The sequence below is a fragment of the Chaetodon auriga genome, chromosome 4 (assembly GCF_051107435.1).
Source record: "Chaetodon auriga isolate fChaAug3 chromosome 4, fChaAug3.hap1, whole genome shotgun sequence".
Classification (NCBI taxonomy): domain Eukaryota; kingdom Metazoa; phylum Chordata; class Actinopteri; order Chaetodontiformes; family Chaetodontidae; genus Chaetodon; species Chaetodon auriga.
Genome location: NC_135077.1, coordinates 26,984,254 through 27,007,694, shown reverse-complemented (window position 1 = coordinate 27,007,694; position 23,441 = coordinate 26,984,254). Strand labels below are relative to the sequence as shown.

At 40.9% G+C, this 23,441-nt stretch overlaps 2 protein-coding genes across 2 annotated transcripts in view; both read left to right on the top strand.

Annotated features, from left to right (window-relative positions):
• Positions 1-12,507, top strand: part of LOC143319756 (uncharacterized) — a 210,441-nt gene extending 197,934 nt beyond the window's left edge. Inside the window, exon 21 of the mRNA XM_076728950.1 lies at positions 12,494-12,507. The gene's annotated coding sequence lies outside the window, so the exon portion shown is untranslated. The remainder of the gene's footprint in view (positions 1-12,493) is intronic.
• Positions 641-23,131, top strand: p2rx3b (purinergic receptor P2X, ligand-gated ion channel, 3b). Its single transcript, XM_076727645.1, has 12 exons — positions 641-762; positions 2,470-2,605; positions 2,695-2,766; positions 6,618-6,687; positions 6,879-6,972; positions 7,388-7,465; positions 7,584-7,725; positions 18,073-18,209; positions 18,765-18,858; positions 22,206-22,271; positions 22,408-22,485; positions 23,006-23,131. The coding sequence occupies exons 1-12, from the start codon at positions 641-643 to the stop codon at positions 23,129-23,131; spliced, it is 1,215 nt and encodes a 404-aa protein (XP_076583760.1).
• Positions 23,132-23,441: the final 310 nt, after the last annotated feature.

Genomic DNA, 23,441 nt, shown 5'->3' with positions numbered 1-23,441 from the left:
AGCAGCAATTCACTTGCTGTTTTATTTATTCCTCTTAGACTGTAAGCCCAGAATGCTGAACATAAAAAAACTTGACCATTAACATCCATGGTGCTGTGAGCAGAGGGAGGGAGGGCAAATTGGAGGCGTCACATAGATAATTGCGGGGGAACCAGAGAGTCAGAGATTAAATAGAGGTGGGGGGGGACGACAGCAGGAAGAGTGAAATGAGAGATGAGAACAAAGAGAGAGAAAGCTGTTCACTTGTTAACTAGTCAGCCATCATGACACATGAAGGCTGAGGAAGAGGGTTTGGTGTAACTGAGCTACTGGGATTTCTTTACCGTACTTTCACAGACAGCTTAAAGATTTCTATGAAGAAGAAGATCTCATGAATTTCTGGATACCGCGATGTGCTGGACCTGATATATAGACTTTTTTGCTATTAACATTATTCAACACAAACGCATAGCGAAGATTTCATCCACATTTGGGGACCAATATCTGTAATTACTGTAGGCTCACACAAGAGCTGCCTCATTTGGACTCAGTTTCAGCCTTGATGTCTAGAATCCATTTTATTTTCTTAATATTTCTGTAGTTTGTTTTATAGTTTTAAAAGCCATATTGTATGCAGAGACATACATCGCATACTGCTAGGATGTGGTCTTGTATAACAGACTTCTTCACCTATGAAACCACCAAGTCAGTGGTTGTAAAGAGCTGGACAATCGGCATCATCAACCGTGTCGTCCAACTCCTCATCATCACTTATTTCATTGGGTGAGTATTTCTGTACATTTTTAGGATAATGCAGTATTTACATTAGTCTGGTTGAATGCACCCATAGCAGCTGCTCGTAATAAAGAAATAAAAACATTTATGTTTAATAAAATGGATTCGGCATTGATTATTATTATTATTATTATTATTATTATTATTATTATACTGCACAGACCCTGATTGATTGACGTTTAAGATAAGATAACACTTTATTAATCACCCATAGGCGAAATTTGTGATGAATGATTGACTACATTACAAATAATATAATGGTGATGATAACATGATAGGACAAGTTTAAAATAAAATTTGCGTAAAGTGCATATTATGTTATCATTTTTATTACTGTAAAGTATTGTATCATAGGTCTTATTACATCACATCACTATTACAATATTATCATCATATTCAAATATGATGTGGCCAAAATAATTCAAAGCATTCATGTTCAAATATTAAACTTAGTCATTTATCACTAACAATGAGCTTAAAGTGTTGTGACTATAGGTGGGTAATTCTTGTCTTTGATCTTCTCCTCCGCCCTCACATAATCTTATTTCATTAAGTCTTAAAAACAAAGTTGTTATTTAGTAGTTTAGCATTATTTGTTTGTTGTTTGATTTAAATTGTAATTGTAGTCATGGTTTGTAAATTTAATTTTATTACTATTTCTATTTAATCAGAATTATGATTAGTGTTTTACAGGGGTTAATTATGTTATGTATTCAAATTACAGTAGGGTTCATTTAACAAAAGATCAGATTAGCATGTGCAAATGCAATTTTCTTCTTTTCTTCTTAATAGTTATATAAATTACATTTTTTTGAGTCTCTCACTGGACTGTACTGTACCCACCATTACACACATATGTACAATTACACACACACACACACACACACACACACACACACACACACACACAAATAAATAAAATTTAACAATGGTTAGATTCCACTTGTGGTTTTATCAATTTATGATGTCACAGCAGCACACAGACTGATGATGTAGACTTTCTATGTAAGTAAAAAACTGAAATAAAAAAATAGTCTTCTGTATACATACAATCAACAGGATTAACTAAAAAAAAAAAAAAATCAAATGTACAAAATTAAATTAGAGCACATTCCTCTGTACAAAGCTGACCTATTATATTACTCTTACCTTTTTACCTTGCAAAAATATTTCTAGGTAACAGCATAGGCATTTATTACATGGTGTGCCTTCCTCTACTTTTGTATTTGTTGTTCATGAGTTACTAATCTGATTAGCAGCTATGCTGGAGTTTCATCTTACAGTAATGGAAGAGCATGTGGAGAGCAATGATCACTATGATTTATATCCCTTCCATCCATACCCCACTAATAACTTCCTTATGTAGTTTAGGTGTTGTTAGTCTCATAGCAGGGACACTAATTCCAACTATGAGTCCCGTAACTGAAGATTTGCAGGTCAGCTGGCAGCTGACCTGCACAAAAATGACACATCATCGCTTTAACAAAATCACCAAAACTAATTAGGTGCTGCTTATCTTTACCATCTTCAAGTTAGTGGTCATTCAGTCCACAGCAGGTGACAACAGTAAGAAGTCAGACAAAAAATGAGCAACAGCTAATAAATCAATGTAATCTTTAGTGTTATTTCTTTATTTATTTATTTGTGTGTGTGTGTGTGTGTGTGTGTGTGTGTGTGTGTGTGTGTGTTTTTCAGGTGGGTATTTGTCTACGAGAAGGCCTACCAGGTGAGAGACACAGCTATTGAATCGTCGGTGATGACCAAGGTCAAAGGTTTTGGAACCTACAATGACAAGGTCATGGATGTTGCAGACTATGTCACTCCTACGCAGGTATGGATGGATAGATGAATGGATGGACAAATAGATGGTTGACAGTAGGACACAAAGATGGTGATGTGCTATATATTTGTTGTCCGCAGGGAGCTTCAGTCTTCTGCATTATCACCAAAATGATCACAACAGAAAACCAAGTCCAAGGGTACTGTCCTGAGGTCAGTGACTATCACATTACTGTGATGCTACTACCATTATTAGTGGCTCAAAATGAGTAATACTTGTACTACGGTTACAGCTACTGTTTCTTTGAGGTACATTCAGAAAGAGTAAGGAAGCTACTCACTTGTGTTGCATTTTTCCATTGACTTGCACAAATTAATGCCACCTATAAATTTTGCATTGCATTCTGTCAAACACTGTCCCTTCACAGTTACTGTTATTTGTAATGGGCTGGTTTAGGACACAAGAGCAGTACTACCTGCAGGTAGGTGTCTTGGAGAGCGGCAGCATTCCAGTCGCTCTGACAAGCCTTTGTCCAGAAGGCTATTGCTGCTAGCCCTTGCTCCTGAGCAGCTGCGGCCTGCCTGACTGTCACCACTGTGACTGCTATCGTGCCCTCATTTCACTGGAAGACAATTATTTTGAAGTGGCTCTTAGGAGATGTGGAGCGCGGGTCCATGACTGGCCACATTGTACTGTAACAGGCTAGTTTATGTCAGCGCTGCATTTGTCCCTGTCTGAAGATGGTTCCTCTTTGTCAGGTGGCTGCACCTCCCCAGTTCTCCTACGTCTCCCTCTTGAGGCTGCAGGAGTTCAGGTGGGCTGATATGGCTGTTGTTGGTGGAAGCGGGTGGTGAGTCTATGATCAAGGATGGGATGAGTAGGGACCCACGACCTCTCCTTCAGCCCATAACCCTCAGAGTCAAGCAGATACTGAAGACCATGGCCCCAGCGGTATCGATGACACAAGGAGGTGGAGGCTCACAGGCTTGACCCAGGAAATGTGGAATGTTGGGTGGACCCTTATGGAGCGGGGGAGACTCAAGCTCAATGCTGTGGGACTAATGACTCTTGGCGCAGCTGGTTCAGATGTTGTGAGTGTACTCTACCCATAAGATCTGCCGTGACCAGGAGGATGGATTCTGAGAAGCCAGGCAACGAAGCGTTCTTTCTGTCTCCTGGTTCATCTGCTCAGTCTGCCCATTGGACTGGGGCTGGAACCCGAACGTTAAGTTGACTGTGGCCCCCAGCAGGCTGCAGAACTCCCTCCAGAATACAGATGAGAAATGGGGCCTCCTGTCTGACATCCTGTCTACTGGGAGACCATGGAGACGGAAGACGTCATACAGAACAAGTTCAGCAGTTTCCTTGGCGGATGTGAGCCCAGGGAGAGGCACAAAGTGAGCCATTTTGCTGACATGGTCCACCACCATTGGAATGGCCGTGCTTCCATGGGAGAGAATGGTGAAAGGGCTCGTGCTGACTGCACATGAAACATGTTTTGATGAACCCTTTGATGTCCTCATCCAAGGAAGGCCACCAGAACCGTCAGTGAAGGACGTTGTGGGTCCGCTGAATTCCAGGGTGAGAGGTAAACTTGGAAGAGTGCCCCTACCGGAGGATGTCAGAACGCAGTTTCTGAGTGATGAACAAACAGTTCTGGGGACAGGCGCCGGGCCTGGGCTTGCCCTCTGTGACAGACATCTCCCTCTCCTCGATCCTCCAGGTGACGGAGGCTATGAGACAGGAAGAAGGCAGGATGGGCATGGTCTTCATTGCGGCCTCCTCCAGAGTCAGCCCAGTGTGGCTGAGCTGCATGGGCCCCAGTCCTTCCTGCTGGGGCAGAGTCAGGGTGGAAGGCGTGACAACCGTGGGCCCTCCCTGAGGATGAGCTGCAAGCTGGCGAACCGGCGTCCATGGATGTGTCTCCTGCTGACGGGCCTAAAAGCAAATATTCACCCTGGTGACCAGCTCAACGATGCCATCAAGGAAGGACGGCAGATCGTAGGACACCAGTTCATCTTTGATATAGTTTGCCAACCCACGCAGGAAGTGGTCTCAGAGAGTGGCCCCATTCCAGTCGCTCTGGCAAGCCTTGGTTTGGAAGGCTGGCACTGCTAGCCCCTGCTCCTGAGCAGCTGCAGCCTGCCTGGAGTATTAAGCAGTGCGTGGTTATTATTTTGTTGTGTTTTTCTGTGTTGTGTGTTGTGTGTGTGTTTTCCTTCCAGTTCCAGGGCTGTTTTTGTGTTTTGGAGATTTTGTTTTTTGTTTGTTCTCGTTTGAACTATTGTATTAGGACTTTTTTGTTCTTGTTAATAAACCGTTTTTGGGTTTTAACAGCTCCCTTCGTTTCCGTGCTTTGTGTCTGCCCCTTGGGTCCTATTTAAATTTTAATTGATTATCAAATCGTAACATGAAGGACAATTCTTACAAAACAGTTCTGAGGAGATGTGGAGCATGGGTCCTTGACTGGCCAGACTGTACTGTAGCAGGTTGGTTTAGGACCAAAGAGCAATGCTACCTGAACCCAGAAGTTTCTTGGAGTCAGACTTGATGCTCCATTCGAGGTGAATGACATCTTAAGGAAATGTTTGGTGAACCAAACAACATTTCCACTGAATACTGAATCCAAAAGGGGCAAGGTAAGAGACGTAGTCAGAGACACAAGACAGAGGTAAAGAGGAGGGAACAGAGAGGTGAAGAGCGCAGGCTGAGCAGGTGAGCAGATGAGAAGGAAAGTGCCAGCAGGTAATGAGCTGATGGATTGTGACAGTTATTGTTAATAGTGCTACCAGTCTCACATTACTCTTTACTTATCATAAAGATCTTATAAATTCTTAATAATTCAAATAAAATATATTTAAATATGTGGATATAACAGGATAACAGGATATGAATTGTTTACATGTTATCATGCAAAGCATTGTACCAACGAAAGAATCAGATCATGCTACCAACAATCTGCAGGACCTTTGGTGTCACCAAGAAGGCTCTTTCCTCACCAATGTTTTTGTAGAATTTGTCCCAACCACAATACAAGAAGCCCAGCAGTGTATTCGTTGCCCAATGCTGCTGATAGGAGTCTATGAGAACAACACATAAAGGCACATAAAAGAATCATACCATACTAAGATCCAAAAAATACCATACCAGGACCCCTCTTGCCTCGCTGACTATAGCTTTGATTATATTTGTATGAGATGCTTTGGCATGGGTCGCTATAGATGGCACATAAGCCATGAGTGTAGAAGTATCTGTTGCAGAATTCTCCAAAACACCAGGGGCTGTACAAACTAGTGATGGGAATTCTGGCTCTTTGGGCTCAACAATAACGTAAAATTATGTGTAAAATGAATTACTAATGTACAAAACATACTGTGTGTGAGTGCTATAAAAAAATAAATTTTAAAGTAGAAAAATACCTCTCAATCTCAATTTGACAAAAAGATCCAATCTCTGATTGCATGTATAAGATTTAGAAACTTTTAACAATTTATAGTGATACAGCATAGAGAAGCTTAGAGAATCACACTCTGCCTTTGTGTTATAGATGTCATTGAAATGCATCCAAATCATACTGTATTTCCTGTGGTCACTCATTTTCTGACCTTTCCACCTTCACTTTTCCGTTTTGTCTCTGTAGCAGCTCACTGTGTGTGTGTGTGTGTGTGTGTGTGTGTGTGTGTGTGTGTGTGTGTGTGTATGTGTGTGTGCGTGCTGTGTCTGTAACCCCCGGCCTTCCCCCTCCTGCTCAGTGCGAACACACAGAAGCCACCACACATGACTTGGACAGGAAAAAAAAAAACCCCAAAGCGGCTCCTGCCCTGGCTCCCAGGCAGGAGTCGACTCCGATTGTTCACTGTTCGCAACATCACTAGTACAAACAAAACATTCTGTGCAGAAGTTAGTAAATCAGATCATTTCCAAGTGTAAAGTGGAAAAAAATGTTTCTTCAGAAACTGATTAATACCTGCTGAGTTTTTATCAAGGTGCCTCTCACCCTGCATAATTTTCTAGGAATAAACGTTTTTTTTAGTTTCAGCTTGTGTTATTGTGTGTTACCCAGAGTGAGAAGAAGTATACTTGTACGCAGGACAGTGACTGCACAAGGCACCTCAACAAGCCAGGAAGTTATGGTGAGATCCCCTGTCTCTTTCTCTTTTAATTTCCATTTAACAGTTTTTGATGGAATCAAATTTTTCATTAATTCTGTTTTAAACCAATGCAAATTTGTTGACTTAAGGCACTAGAACTTATATTAATTTTCAAGCCTAAAATGTATTCTTGCTGTTTCGGTTGTTATGAAGGCTTTTCTTTTCTGGTTCAGGAATTCTCACAGGCAAATGTGTTCCTTTCAATGCCACCATCAAGATGTGTGAGATAAAAGGATGGTGTCCTGCTGAGATCGACACCATCAAGACGTAAGACAATACTGTGCATGTGATAGAGAGCTTTTTACAAGGCTTAGCTATCACTGTTGTCTTCTGTTCTGCTAATGAAGAATATTGACTTGGAACATTGAGAGAGAACAGGGCTACGCTGATAGTCATGATATCCAGTTCAGTTCAGACATGTCGCAGCAGTACACAGTTTAAGGGGTTGCTAACCTCTAGTAACATCTATCCAGACAGACAGTTTTGGTTTTAATTGTCCAGTTTTTGAGCTGCCTGAGATTTCCAACAGTGAAGGAAATTTGGTATAAATCTTATCATTTCCATATTGTGATAAAAGAGAAAATTGTGTGCTGGCTTTTGTGAGGAAGATAAATTACTTTAAACACAATTCTGTTTGTATGTCTGTCTTTTCTCTCTATGTTCTTCCTTTCCCTTCTCTCAGTACGCCAATGAAGGAAGTAGAGAATTTCACCATTTTCATTAAGAATAGCATCCGCTTCCCAACCTTCAACTACACCAAGTATGACAATTCTGATTTCAATATGATGATGATGATGATGATGATGATGATGATGATGATGATGATGATAACACTGATAGTCTGGTATGTTGATATGATGATATGATTGTGTGTGCAGAGGGAACTTCCTTTCTACCATCACCAGCGATTACATCAAAAGATGTAACTTTGACATGATCAACAACACCTACTGTCCCATCTTTAGAGTGGGAGATGTGGTCCGCTACGCACAGCAGAACTTCACTAAACTGGCAGACAAGGTAAGTTATAAGACATTCTCAGGTTCTGCGGGCAAGTCCAAGTCATATCTTTATATGAAAATTCACAAGTCACAGCAAATGTTTTTCCGGTGTCTCAGTTGTGACCATTACAATGACATAGCATTTGGACATTTTCAAGCTGCGTCAAGTGTTTTTTACATAATTAAAATTTAACCATTACTGTGCATAGACCAAATAACTCTGCAACGTATGTAGATTCCTTCTGGTTGTCTTATTTGTTATTGTTTTATCTCGGTAGAACTTGACACAAGTAGTCAAGTCTCATCCCTTTTTGTGACTTAAGTCTGTTTCATGTCTCAAGTCCTGTCTTTTGTGACTTAAGTCTCTCTAAGTCTTTAGTCGTAATTTTTGTAATTTAAAGTTAATCTCCAAGTTGTCACTTTTGTGATTTAACTCTTGCTTGAGTTGCACATCAAAGGCTCAAAGTCTGGAGTTCCATACAAACGTGAGGAGTTGCTGAAACCAATAAAGACTAACCATGTTTCCACAAACTAGCACAGATTTTTAGTCTTTGATAGTTTTGAGGCAGCATCAAACTTAAGACTGAGTAAATACACCAAACAAAACACTGAACAACTGGTCAATATCCACTGGAGCTCTGGTGAAAGGCCACCTTACAAATCCCGCAACAACAGCAGCTGTCGCGTGTTCCTGTACCAAAACAAACAAGCATGGCAACGAGCAGCTCACACTATGCTGTGCAATTTGCACTCAGAAGGCAAAAAAAGGGGAGAGCCCAAAGAGCAGAGTTTGAGATCCTGGATGGACATGGCAGCCAACGGAAGGAATTGGAGGTGAGTGAACTTTGTAAAATGAAACTAAATTTATGTTAAGTAAAGATGCTCTTCATTGAAATTTGACATAGATAAGCTAGTTTCATGTTACATGTCCGTTCAGTTATTTTTGCTTGACAAAAATATAACTACAGTAAATCAATCAAATGTACAGATTATACTCACAAACATTATTGCTACTGCAAATCTAGCAGTTACTTACAGTGTGGTAATGAAACAATGTCCATACTCCTATCAGCACAGTGGTGAATAATGTGATGCTGTAACAGCAATTCAGTGAAGTGTTTGATATTGTCTCTATTCTGTCTTGATATTGACCTGTGACTTTTTTGCTGTGGCCATTGGCCATCTATTAACTGTTCTGTTTTGCCATATTGACAGGTAGAGGACCAAGAGGGACTTCAGCAGATGTTCAGGATGACATGTGAGGACATTCTTACTGAAAAGCTTCAGATTGTCCTTTCACAACAGGACACCTACAAATCTCAGAACCCATTGGTTCAAAGACAGCAAAAGAAAATTACAGAGAATTAAAAGAGCCATTTAAACATAGCACCACTATGGCAAAACGTGAAGGACTGGGGTCTATATCCTGCAGGCTACAGGCATACTTGATGAGTGAATTGGCAGCAGAAACACTAGAGATGAGGGAGGAATCCTGCAAGACCCTAATAATACCCCCTTCTAATGGGAGCATCCAGGTGACCCATCAGGTTTCTTGGAGTGGGTACAATCAGACCTCGGATTTAGGTGGTTTCCGGTTTTAGAAATCGGAACAATAGTGGAGCCAAAGGCAAACCACCGCTCCTGTGTCACATCCCCTTGTGCAGTGGATTTTCTGAACGATGGACATTTACTTGAGAGATGGGTAACACTTATCTGATGACTGGAAGGCACCAGATTCACTGTTGTCTCATTGCATTACTTCACTGCAAATGTAAGGCAAGTTGGAGCTAGAGTTCCTAGTATTTCTGTTGGTTTGGAAGTATGATGTTACCCTTGTTGCAGTCAAACTGGGTTCCTCTTCATTAAACCTATTGATTGATTTGGCGATACTGTATTTATACATTTACATTTATATCACTCAATCACTCATCCATCTGCTGACACTCTGATAACATCTATTAACATAGCTCATATCTTTAATATTCATGTTTTTCAGATATATGTTGTATGTTAAGTCACAAACTCATGGACCTTTCAGGTTAAAAATCATCTACCTCCCGTTTTTTGTCATGGCTCACAAGCTGGGCCATTTGTCTAGATTGTTACACAATTGGTAGGTCATTAATTTGGCTTATGAATGGGGTTGTAAAAAGTTGTGAATCATCAAACTTACTACAGAGCTTCATTGTTGTTTCTAGTGTGGTGTAAAGCTCCTTTTTTTGTGTATTGAACAGGATGAAAGCTTTGTTGTCTTGGGAACATGCCTGTGGAGTGGTTGCAAGTGGCTGGTCGCTAGTAACATTTGAGCAGCAAAAAGAGATGTCTACATTACAATTAGAGCATGACAAAATATAGCAAAAATAAGAGAGTGAGAAGTTACTGATGATGGAAAAACTGCACTAAGAGATTGAGCAGGAAAAGTTTTCTCTGCAGCAGTACAAGCCAGATTTAATCAAAAGTGTTACTGGTATTTTCAGAGAGCATTTGTTGCTCAAAATTTGAATTGAAAAGATTCAGAGACATTTTGTCTCTATGGTGGACACAAAAGGAAGTGGCTGGAGGCAGCTTGCCCATTAATGCTGCAGTGTTCATTTTTATGGGCGTATGTGGAACCTGGCTAAGCTAGATGTCCGAAAAATTTCACTGACAACTTGTGTCTTATACTATTGGATATGTTTATACAATCACCACCCTGTCCATTAGAAAAACTAGACCAAAATTATTCCCCTGGTACAGTTGAGACATTTGGTATCTCAAACAAAAATGCCGAACACTTGAACACTGGTGGAGAGTGACCAAACTATAGCAAACAAACAACAAGGAACCTATTTGGCTTCCAAGGCCAAATAACCCGTGAGAACGTAAATTTGCTCTTTGTGCTTCTGCAACAGCTTATATCTCTGGCCTGATACAAAATAATATACATAATGCCAGATTTCTTCTTGACACTGTCATTAAACTATCTTGTAAACTGCCACTTTATGTAACATCTCCCTTACTGCAACATATTTCGTAAAATTCCTCATCACTATAATTGATCACTTGACACCCAGGACAGGGCAACTGCATCTCAACAGTTTTTGTCTTGCAGACTCTCCCCCTTTGAGATAATCTCCCCTGATACAGTCTCTAACCTGGCATTCTCCTCCAAACCTACAACTTTACTTGACCCTATTCCTTCCACATTTTTTAAGGACCTTCTTTCAATTAAACAAGTAATGAAAAAGTCTCTCATGAATGGAATTGTGTGTTGATCTTTTAAAACAGGGGTTATCAGACCACTCCTAAAGAAACATACCCTGGACCCTGACATGATCATCAACTTTCATAAGTCTCCCATTCTTCCAAACTTAGAAAATTCCACAGCACAGAAACTATAAAAAATGGTAAATGATTTATTACTTGGTTCAGACTCTGGCTCAGTTTCAGTATTCGTTCTCCTAAACCTCAGTGCAGCTTTTGATAAAAATGTTCACCACATTCTACTACATTGTTTGGAAAGTTATATTGGTCTCACTGACACTGCTCTCTTGAAATCATATTTATCTGATAGATCTCACTTCATTTTACATAACAGCTGTTCATCAGACAACAAGAAGGTCAGCTATGATGTACCACTGGGATCTGTGCTCAGTCCTATTCTTTTCTCCTATTCTTTGCCCCTTATATCAATCTGTAGTTGTAAAACCAGTTCCCATTTCTATGCAGATGATACTCATCTTCACATCTCCATTAAGCCAGCCTCCTGGAGTCATAACAAAACGACGTCCAATATCCCTGACCAGCACTCCATATTCTATGGAGAAAATATTTTGTGGTCTTCCCTCTGATGTCCTCTGGATGCCTTGACTCAGCTCTCTGTGATTTACACCATTCCCTGATGGACAGAGAGCTTTACTTGCTGCTAAAGTAACTGCAAACTTCTGCAAACTAGACAGACAGGTGCCGTCAAAGAAAGGAACAGCAAACTCACCAAATTAAATTTTCACAGAAACCACATGAGCGGGGAGTAGTTTGGAAGAATGACAGACACATATTACTAAGAATACTGAGCTAGCGTCTTCTTAGCTTTGGCCTATATTGAGCCTGACTGACACACTGGTGTGTGTAGTCAATCTATGCACCCTAACTTCAATCAACTAATACGTTATATAATAAGCTGACCCCATGACACACTTTTAATGACAGCCCCCTCATTTATATAGTGAAGAAGTGCCTTAAATCTGTATTCTATGTAATTGCTAGCAGTGACAGACACCCCTGACTGCAAAAAGAACTCTGGTCTTAACGTAGGCTTCAGAGAAAATGACTCTCCTTAATTATTGTGGTTATTATGGTTCCAATAAGAGTAAAAGACAATAAACAGTTTATGCTTTTAGGTGTGGCTCCCTTGCGATTGACAAGTCGTTACCACAGTGTGTCTTTGGCTTCTCGGTTTGATCCAATCAGGACAGAGTTGCTGCAATGCCTCCCAAGCTCCACCCTCCCATCCAAACATGGTCACTTCTAACTTCCAGTGAGTGACGTTGCAGTGAGTTTGCATTTGATACAGACAGACGGGCACGTTTGTCTATTATCATTCTGGCATTGTTTTCCTTCGAGGGCTATACTCAGACCCAGACATTTTTTTATAGGGGTAGCACACACAGGGAGGGGGCCCAGCAATTGTGTCAGGGTGGTCTTGGCCCCCTGGCCTCCCCTTGGCAGCATCCCTGGCCATACTTAATTATTGACTACATACATTACACTAATCTCTGAGGTGACTGGAACTGCTTCTCTTTGGAGAGAAGTTGGATGTCAGATGGTAGCGACGCTCACACTACCAGCTAGCCCAAAGGCTATTAGCTGGTCTTCCAGGTTTGGGTCAGTCTTCAGAACTACGGAGTCACATCATCTTGTTCCACATTAAACATCGTAGCAAATATGTTCAATTGCTTTTGTTTACTTGTCATGTTATGAATGCGCTCACCAAATGCCCAAAGAGTTTCGGACACTCTCCAGCATATTCAGATGTCACAGAAGGCTTTTGTTCTTGCAGAATAGAAAAATGCACAGTGTTACCCCTTTCCAGTTGCACTTGCCACAGTTTAAATTTTACTTCAAATGATTTCCACGTCATGTTTTCCTTCATCTCTCTAAATTATTCCAGACAAACTGTTAATTCTACTTTTTCTGGACTAGCAGGTCAGCAGCAACAACAACACTAACAACGGCACTAACAAATTCTCCTTCTGGCTGAAGTTTCAGCTCCTCAGCTATTAGCTTGCTCATCACAAAGCTTGCCTTCACAGCAATCTCTCTATCAGAACATAGTGTCACAAAGGGGGTTTCGGGCCCGAGTGCAGAACCACCACAACATGGATAAAACTTATGTCAACTTTTAATCTTAACTTGGCAGGATCTGATTAACAGCAACAAGTACAGTCTCTGGTATCATGCAGGAATCAAACATCCAGCAGTCACAGGCAGCCCAAGATTGGGGACATACTGAATACAAAGTCTTAGAGTCTCTGTAAGTGTTTGGTGTGACAAACAGCAAACACTTAGGCAAACAAAATCCAGGAAGCGAAAAGCAAGACTCGTGGTCAGGGACAAAAGGCTTAGGTATTTACCAGGGAACAGGAGAACAGGCGTGGTCGGAAACAGGCAGGGTCTAGTGTTCTCTGTCGTAACTCAATTTCTCATGTGTACAATGACAATAGCTTAGCATCAAAATGGTCGCTACACTCTGACCTTTTTATTGACACCTCACTTGAGGCAATAGCAGCCTCTATTTTGTGCCTGCAGCTTACCAAAGGCACTGGAATGTACTCAGCTTTTATTATGTAACTTATATATTACTGTATATTTTGACTTAAATATTACTGTATATTTCAACATAAATAAGTTTTAGTTTGAGTTATAAATATAAATTTTGTATCCTGCTTATCCCTGTGTGTTTTCTGTGAGTGTGCTGACCTATTGGAGTTAGGGAGATGTGTGTGTGTGTGTGTGAACTGCTGACATGTGAGACTGGAAAAAAAATGATGGAGCTTGTCCACACATGGTTGCTGGGCACTAGCTACAAATTGTTTGTGGACAGCCTTTACATTAGTCCCACTCTTTTTCATGACCACCTTCAGAAGAAGATCTTGGCATGTGGAACCACCCACATGAACAGAATTGGATTCCCAAAAACAAAGATCTACAGTCTGGACTCAAAATCTCCCCATGGCTGCATACATTAAGTCAGGACAGACTCCCTCCTTTTTGCCCAGTGGTGAGACATGAAAGAAAGCCTCACAGCCCATACAGATGACACACAAGAGGGTCAAAGCTGCAGATGGTCACTCGGTGTTAAAGGACATCCCAGTTCCATCAGGATTTGAAAGATTACAATCAGTACGTACTTTATATTCAACAGTGTTTTATTTCTTTTGATATGTAATTCTTTGTGTGCTTGATATATTCACATTTTGGCTCAATGTGGTGTTTTTTTCTCTCCATCCAGGTGTATGGGTGGAGTGAACCTCTCCGACACCCTGATAGGTTTCTACAAAGTCCTCCAGAAGACCTGGAAGTAGTACAAGACATTCTTTATTTTTCCTTGGACACTGCAATTATGAATGCCTTCGTCCTCCACAAAGAAATTGCAAAAGGTAAAGGAAGGAGACCCATGCACCAGAAGGTGTTCAAAGACACCCTTGCCAAGCAGCTGGAAGAAGTGGGGTCTTCCTCCACTGCCAGACACCGACCATCTCCTGCTTCACATGGAACACATCACAGCCTAGAGCATGGCAGTGGGGACAGCACCACTGACTGGCTGAAGTGCAGGCAGTGCCAAAGCCACTAGTGAAGTGCTCCCTCTGTGATGTGCCTGAATCTATTATGACTGGCATGTTGCCAATAATCTGTAAGAGATGTCAGCAACCTGAAAGTATGTAAATTAAATAAATCAAAAATGGAAAACAGTAATACTGATAGTGAATCTGGATGTGGGATAGGATACCTCTATGTGTCACCTTTCATTAGAGCCCCAAATTATTACTGTCCTTTGCAGCATTCAAAAAAACTGCAAATACATACACATGAAACCAACAAACACTGGACATTTTGTTTAAAAAAACAATCAAACCATCAGGCTTAAAGCCAAAAGTGCTTCTGTTAGCTAACATTTATTTTAACAACCTTAAATGACAATGAAAACACAGCAAATCCTCAAATTTAAGACTATCAAAGCAATAAAAAATTGTCACTTTGTATAAAGAAAATAATTGAAAACATTAGGCTTTAAGCCAAAAGTGCTTGATCACGCTTGATCAGTTCCCTTGGTTTTGGAAAAGCAGGCAAGGGAAGCAAAATAAAGCATCTGCCTCACTGCATCCAGTTAGCCAAGACGTCTTCTCATACCAGCTCCGTGAAAAAGAGCGAGTATATCTCCTCCCTCTTTCTTCGGACTGCTGTCTAATTAAGACGTCGGCCGTCAGGTCCGAGCTCCTTCACTCTCAGATTCTCCTCTCGAAAGGCGTTGTTTTCAGTGACTTCACTGAATTTTCTCTCTTCATTTTCTCCTTTTTCGGCTCTCTCTGTGATTAGCTAATGATCTCGTTTGCTAATAGGCTCTGTGCACAAGCCTCGTGACGTACTTCCGATTCCGCCTGAAATCGGCAAACCAGTTTCCGGTTTACTTCCCTCTCCAGTCAAAACAGCGCTAAAATAAATACAAGGAATGAAAAATGAATCAACATCCATGAAAGAAGACGAAGTATAATGTGAGAGGGACTTTTAAGTTCCAGAAGACAGTGGGTGGCTCTAATGAGCACTGTTGTGTGCCACTTTGTGCTGGCTCAAGTCGCTATAACAGCGAGCTTAGCTTCCACTGCTTCCCAAAGGACACCGAACTTCGTGCACAGTGGCTGCAGAAAATATGCAGGACGGGATTTTCGGTAACTCAGCATACGAAGGTATGCAGCCGACATTTCGAAAATGCCCAAATTCGAAATACCCCCAAAGGTAGACGGGTTTTAGCAGCAAACGCAGTGCCAACACTGTTTGAATGGAACAGTTACACAGCAACCAAGACAAGAGCCGGTGTTTGGGATCGCCGCCCTCGACTGACATCAAGCCCAGAAACATCACCTGTGCCCTGATCTTTGTCTGACACTGAAATGGACATAAAGTCAACACAGTTAGCACAACAAGTAACAGTAAAGAACATACGTTGCTAACGTCAGCTGGTCATCACAATGAACTTTACAAGATGCCTGCAAAATCTGTCAAAGATATCCATCAACGATGTTCATCGTATCGTGGATGCCCACTCCCCTGCTCCGAAGAGCAAACGGGAAAAAGGGTTTCGTCTCTACATCTCTAGTTACGTTCACCAGTACGAGGATAAGTGATTTATTGGTGACGTTAGCTGACTAGCTGACGTTAGCAACGTGCTAATTTTTTAGTTTTGTGTTTGCTTCGTATGTTCTTTACTGTTACTTGTTGTGCTAACTGTGTTGACTTTATGTCCATTTCAGTGTCAGACAAAGATCAGGGCACAGGTGATGTTTCTGGGCTTGATGTCAGTCGAGGGCGGCGATCCCAAACACCAGCTCTTGCTCGCTGTTATAGCGACTTGAGCTGGCACAAAGTGGCACACAACAGTGCTCATTAGAGCCACCCACCGTCTTCTGGAACTTAAAAGTCCCTCTCACATTATACTTCGTTATTACTCCGACACTCTGCGCTCAACGTCACTCGCTTGGCGGTTTTAATTACAGGCTGGGGGGTGAACAAACCGCTCGTTCTCTGCTGCCACCCCATGGCCGGTGGTGTGTATAGCGATCAGAGTCAGGCTGCGCCCCGCTGTCTCGTGTCTCTTGTATTGAAGAGGAACGAACTGCGCATGTCAAAGTTATAACGGGAGTCAATGGGGAAAGATGTGTGCGCCCCTGGCCGGATATATGTCAGCTATTAACTGTAGACAACGTAGGACATTTCTAATCTGACTATTTAGTGCAGATTTTACATTTTAGTAACTCACTTCAGACTATATTATTCATTTTGCCTTTTTAAAACAGAGAATATACTTGTAAAAGTCATTTTAAAAAATGTTTTATTAAAGGAAGGGCTGTGTGATTCTACATGATGTGAGACAGCGGGGGCGGTGCCCTAGCGCCCTCTATCAGCCAGCTGCCCCTGGATATCAAGGGTCCTTTGGAGTGTAAGAGTGGCCCTTTTGGGAGAGTGCCTAGGCAAACCCTTAGAAGAACATGTAAATTATTAATTTTCTGTGATATCGTAATCAAATTTGAAATGGGAATAGGTAAGGCTTACTGCTATAGTCCTGTTGTGTCTTCCAGCTAATAAGTCCCAACCACAGTCATCTGCAGGCATCTGTTTGCAAAAAAAAATATTCAGGCAGAAATAAAAACTTTAAAATTCAGTGTGTCCAAACTTCTATTACTCAGTGTCCGTAGCAATTGCAGTGATTCTGCTGAGGATAAAACTTCAGTGTTATTTGTTTGTTTATGTTAATAAGACCAGAATGCAGTGCTTTCCAACGACGGTTTCAGGAAGTGTTCCCAAACTGATGCAGCAATATCCTTTTTACAAAAATTTGTTTCACAATGTGGCAAACCTCGCTCCATCCTTGCTTTGAACAACTGAGCCTTTTGAGGATGTACCTTTCATACCCAATAATGATACTATCACCTGTTACCTGTGGAATGTTCCCAACAGGTGTTTTTGGAACATGTTGCTCCTGTCCCAACTTGTTTGAAACATGTTGCTACATCAAATTCAGAATAAGCAGATATTTACCAAAATCAATGACGTTTATGAGGTCAAACATTAAATATATTGTCTTTGTACTGTTTCCAATTGAGTATATGTCAAACAGGATTGGGAAATGATCATATTCTGTTTTATTTCCATTTTACACAGCATTTCATGTTTTTTGGAAATGGGGTCTTTTCTGGGGGTAAGATGCAAACTCTGGTTTGCTGTGGTATAAGAATGTCACACTGTCTCCTGCATATGAACAAACTGTTACTTATGATCATAACATGGGCAGCATAACATTTCTCCCAAACATATTAGCCACTACAAAGTAGGTGCACGTAAATGTACAGTGAGGAAAGTATGTATTTAATATGTTTTTCTTTAAACATAATTCTAGTGCAGCTATAGTCACATTGTGACCAGATATCTGTATTAACTTAAAACTACACAGATGAAGAAATCAAGAAAACATTCCAATCTATAAGAAGTTATGTAGAATAAAGTTGAATGGCAGAAAGAAAGTATTGAACACAGATAGAAAAAGCACTCAACTAGTTAGGTTGAGCACAAACATACTCATTCATGTATCTTTCTCACTTTGAAATTCTGTCAGGGAGGAGTGATTGGCATAAAGATCGGCTGGATATGTGATCTGGACAAGTCAGATGACAAATGTAACCCCTCATACTCATTCACCCGACTGGATGCCATGTCACAGAAGAACGCTGTCTCACCAGGCTACAATTTCAGGTATTTAACTGTATTGTTGAACTGCTCTGTTCCATCCAACTTCCCAAGAGAACTCAACAAGACAACTCCACAACCACTGGCCAGATTTCCATGATTGCCATATGGCCAGTTCTAAAGCAGTTTATGAAAGCAAACAATGACAAACAGATTCATAACTCAAGTATCTGAGCCACCTATTTGCAACATAAAAGACTTCTACATCATAAAAACATTCTTTTCTATAAGGGCTTACCATAAAATGAAGCAGTTTAGCAATGATATATTCTGCATCATATCCAAGAGGTGGTACACCATTTTGTGGTTAGTTAATTTATATCGTCCTCATGGTCAACACGTTCATTTAATGTTTTTGTTAGAGCTTTTACTGTTGTGGTTATTTGCTTTCTTGACCCTTTGCACGTTGCTTTTATCTCTGCTTTCAAGTGTGATGTATAAATAATCATTCATGGTTATGATTTTTTTTCCTATTATGCAAAATATTGACTTCCCAGATGCATACTAACCCTTCCAAATTTCCTTTAATATAAAAAATGTGTGATTTGTCTGTCCATTTAGGTTTGCTAAATACTATAAGATGGAGAATGGGACGGAATACCGCACTCTGGTCAAAGCCTATGCCATTAGGTTTGATGTTCTGGTCAATGGAAATGTAAGTATATACCTAGTGTGTGTAGGAATTTGTGTATCAGCAGCTCATTCCCAAACAATATAACAAGGTTTAAATGTGCCCATTTCAGAAATAATTAATAAACTGAAGAGTTTTTGTTTAAAGACCTTTAAGAAAGTGCTCTTGCAAAAGAAGATCTGTTTTAGATAATGACACAGGGATATGGATCTGTATGTGATCATTTTGACAGTTAAACATGGAAGCAACTTTGTCCTCTTTGTCAAGTACTAAAATATTGTAGCACACTGGTAGTTCACATTGACAAGAACTGAAGCAGTGAGAAACATCTGTGAGAATTCTCAGTAATGTAGGTCATCATCATCTGATGAGGGGCAATTGGACTTGATTGTAGAAGTTTGAAATGTTTTGCCTCTCTTCCAAGGGGCTTCATCAGTTCTAACTGGCTGGTGGAGAGTCCCAGGTATTTAATCTCTGTGAGGTTGTCATCACAGTCCTTGAAAGTGCATCGGTGTGGCCAGCAGTGTGAAGAACAGTCACTAGAGTTGTCACATAAGGCATCTGTGAGAAGTTGTTAAAGTGATAAAAGGACAGTGTTGTAGTGATAAAAGGACGGTGTTGTAGGTGTAGGATAAGTGGTGTTGAAGACCTCCTCCTACTCAACAGAGGAGGAGGGGACACAGTGGCCACAGTGACCACATGCACTTCGATGAGGCAAGTCTCTGGTGGCTCTTCCTTGTTATAGCTTGACAGTTGTAGAGAAGTCTTGTAGCAGGTGGGAACGCTCTTCTGTGGCAGTGATATGTTAAAATATCAGTAATAACGTCAACTAGCCAATTAATATGTTTTTAGTGCATGGCCACTGATGTTATCAGGCCCAGCAGCTTTACTCATATTCATACTCAGCAGGATTCTGCTGTGTATACTGAGAGTGGCTGGTCTTCTGGAGGTGCAAAAGACTTGACAGCTGATGCTTTCTTGAGGAGAGCAAGCATAAAATGTGTTAAGTTTATTTGGCAATATGGCCTCACACATTATGGAAGGGCTCCTGCTTTTGTAATGTCATAGTTGAGGCAATATAGGACCCAAAAACAGTTCTCTGGGACAGACGAGAGTTTACAAGAATTTATTAAAACAAGAGTTCAAAATATCCATATCCAGAAGTGCTGAGCTAGGCGGGCGGTGGAGAGTTTCAGGTTTAGGACAAACAGGTAAGGCAAGGCTAAGAGAGTTGGCTGTCTTATGGCAGGAGATCCAGAGAGTGAATAACATGAGGTTGTCTGCATCAGAGAGGAAAAACACAGGAGTATGAGCATGTATCAAAACACACTGGAGACAAAAAGCAAGACTAGTAAATCAGAGCAAAGAAAAGACCTGAGACAAAATACCACATTGGTGAACAATTTGGTGAAAACTGAAGTGAAGAGCTTGGGTATATACACTGCAGGGGTTGACTGTCAGTGAACCTCAGGTGTGCAGGAGGCAGAAAATGACCATGCCCAACCCAGCAAAGAGATATACACACATAGATAGAAAGAGACAGGGGAGAAACACACAAGAGACACAACAGAGGTAGAACATAGGAAACATAAGGAATCTGGGAGGTGATCCAAACAAATCCTGACAGTCTGTGATGTTCTGGATTGCTTGCCACATATCTTTGGTTTTGATGTTGTTGAGATCTCTCTCCAGTCTTTGTTGATGTCTTAATTTTGCCTCCTTAATGCCAGCTTTTAGTTTTGCTCTGGTGATATTGTATGCTTCCTTGTCACCTGACCGAAAGACAGCTGTTTTGGCCCTGGATAGGGCCATTCATCCAGGCTTTCCTATTGGTGAATGATTTTATTATCTTTGTGATGACCACATCATTAACACATTTGTTGATGTATGATGTCACTGGGTGCTCCTGTGTCCTTGACTTGACCAGACCTTGTCCAACCTGACCTTGTCCGACCTTATCCAGCCCTTCAGTTTGTGGTAGAAGTGGAAGCATCCGACACTGGGGATTGAGCAGTGTTGTCCGATTGTTCTGGTTCAGATCAGAAGCTTCACCCTTGTGCTTTCTATTCAAGAAAAACTGACACCCACTGAACAAAACTACAATGTCAGAGACTGGGAGCTCTTGGCTGTTAAGAGGGTGTTGGAGGAATGGTGCCACTGGCTGGAGGCCTCAAAGCATTTGTGGTCTGGATTGACCACAAGAACCTTTCCTACATCTATTCCACTAAGACACTCAACTCCCACCATGTGCAGTGTTCCCCGCCCGGGCTCCGCAATGTGAAGCCCAACACCCTTTCCTGACAACACAGTGCTGACGAGACCAGGTTTTGAATCCAAGCCCATCGTTCCCTCATCATATATGGTGGCCACAGTAACCTGTCAATGGATTGCTCCCATACCAAGGTAATACTGCCATACTCACAGTTGTTGACTGGTTCTCTAAAGTAGCACACTTCATTGCCTTTCCCAGACTTCCCTCTGCCAGAGAGACAGCTGATGAATTAGTCCATCATGTGTTCCATCTCCATGGCATCCACGCTGACATTGTCCCCAACAAGGGTCCCCAGTTCAACTCACAGGTGGAAGGAGTTCTGCTGAGCACTGGGGGCATCAGTCACTGTCTCCTCTGGCTTTCATCCTCAGACTAAGAGCCAACCAAGACCTGAAATCTTCATTAACGTGTGTCACAGCCTTGAATCCCACTTCCTGGTCCACTCAACCCCCTTGGATTGAATATGCACATAACTCTTCACCATTGCCAATGGATCTAGAAGAGCACTTGGGCCACCTTACTGATATCTGCGGATGAGAATAAGTGAGTAGCCAATACTGCAGAGAAGCTCCCAACTATGAAACAGGTCAGAAAGTTTGACTGTCCTCCAAAAATATCGCTCCAAGGACAAAATCTAAAAAAAACCCCACTCTCTCCAGTTTTTGGGCCCATTTACAGTGGACTCCATGTCTCCCAACTCAAGCCTGTCTCCACCAATCAACTGTATGTATTGAAATACACCCATCAGGCTGTGTTGTGTGTATTCTGGAACCGGACTCTCTCTCAGCCTGTTCACTCTCAGTTGACTCGCCAACTTCAGTTTGTGGATCTCCTAGACTCATCTGTTGCACATTTTTGAACCATTTATTAAACTATACCTTTTTTTTACATACTCCTGCCTCCGTGTCCGAGTTTCAGCATTTGGGTCTGTTTTTTCCAGTTCTACAATTTAACAGAGTAGGTTTGTGAAATGATCATTTTTACTTTTTTTTTTTTTTTTTATCTTATTTTATTTTTATGGGCATAACTGTACTTTCAGTTGAGTGAAAGTCTTCAGTACTCTACCCCCACTGTATAAACCACTGTTCTTCCTTTGTAGGCAGGAAAGTTCAACATGATCCCTACACTCATCAACATGGTGGCAGCCTTCACATCAGTGGGAGTGGTGAGTTTTTTAGATATACTTGACAGTGTAAACCAGACCTCAAGTTCACTTTTTTTTATTTTTCATGTAGTTTTGTGGGTTTTCTTTTTCCTCAGAACTGATAAATGTATTAGTTATTATTATTACTATTATGTAGGGCACGGTGCTGTGTGACATCATACTGCTGAACTTCCTGAAAGGGGCAGAGCAGTACAAGGCCAAGAAATTTGAAGAGGTAAAATACACAGTTCAAATACAAATGCGGCAAATACAAGATAATTGATCTCTCTGTAATGCGCACTTCATTAGATTTAACCTTCACCATCAATCACATTGTAAGTAATCACAAATATGTGGTTTGTCTACGCTTAAATCTGCCTCAATCTTTTTTTTCCCCTAACATTTCCAACACAGTGCAACATTTACTCTCCGTTTAGCTTTGTATGACAATTTTTTTTTTTTTTTTTTTGCTCCTAAGTGCTAAAAGGCCAAATAGACCTGAGGGGGTTGCAAAGTTGGGTGATAATACTCTGAAGGTTTGCAGACACCTTTCATAGAATGTTTCATTTAATCCATTGTTCATATAAATTAGTGATTAGTGGAGCTTTAAACAAAATGTCATCAGGTCATTAGCTGAAAAAGCAGCATGGGTTTAAGCTCCTGAATAATCTGAAGTGTGGTAGAAATTACAAGTGTGCTGATATACTAAAAAAAAAAACAAAAAAACTCCTCTCTCTTTTTCTCATATATTGTAGGTGTCAGACAATCCGCTGGATTCCCAACGTAATGGGTTTTACCGCTCCCAGCTGTCCCTCAGACACAGCGAGACTATCATGAGGTCCAGTGACTCAGGGGCATTTTCTATTGAACATTACAGCTAAATGGACAGGAGCAACAGCCAGAGGACTGATGAATATTAATGTATTAAGTTTTATCAATCTTAGACAATCAGAACACTCTTTATATAATACAGTACCTCAGCGTTACCCATATGATAATATCATGTCTGTATTTCAAATGGTCTCAAGAACTTTGAGTTGTTGCTGTGTTATCCTTGAATGTTTCAAAACAGCTACAGACAAATAATAATAATAACAATAATAATGATACAAAAGCATGAGTGTCTTTGCATGATGACATTTTTGGAATGTGACTCAGGATTCTCTCAGCTTCCTGTGTTCTAAAAAGAAA

Coding starts and splice junctions, on each gene's coding strand:
- p2rx3b (XM_076727645.1), top strand. CDS start 641: ATGTGGTCTTGTATAACAGACTTCTTCACCTATGAAACCACCAAGTCA. Junction 2,767..6,617: donor TCCAAGGGTACTGTCCTGAG/GTCAGTGACTAT, acceptor TGTGTTACCCAG/AGTGAGAAGAAGTATACTTG. Junction 6,973..7,387: donor GAGATCGACACCATCAAGAC/GTAAGACAATAC, acceptor CCCTTCTCTCAG/TACGCCAATGAAGGAAGTAG.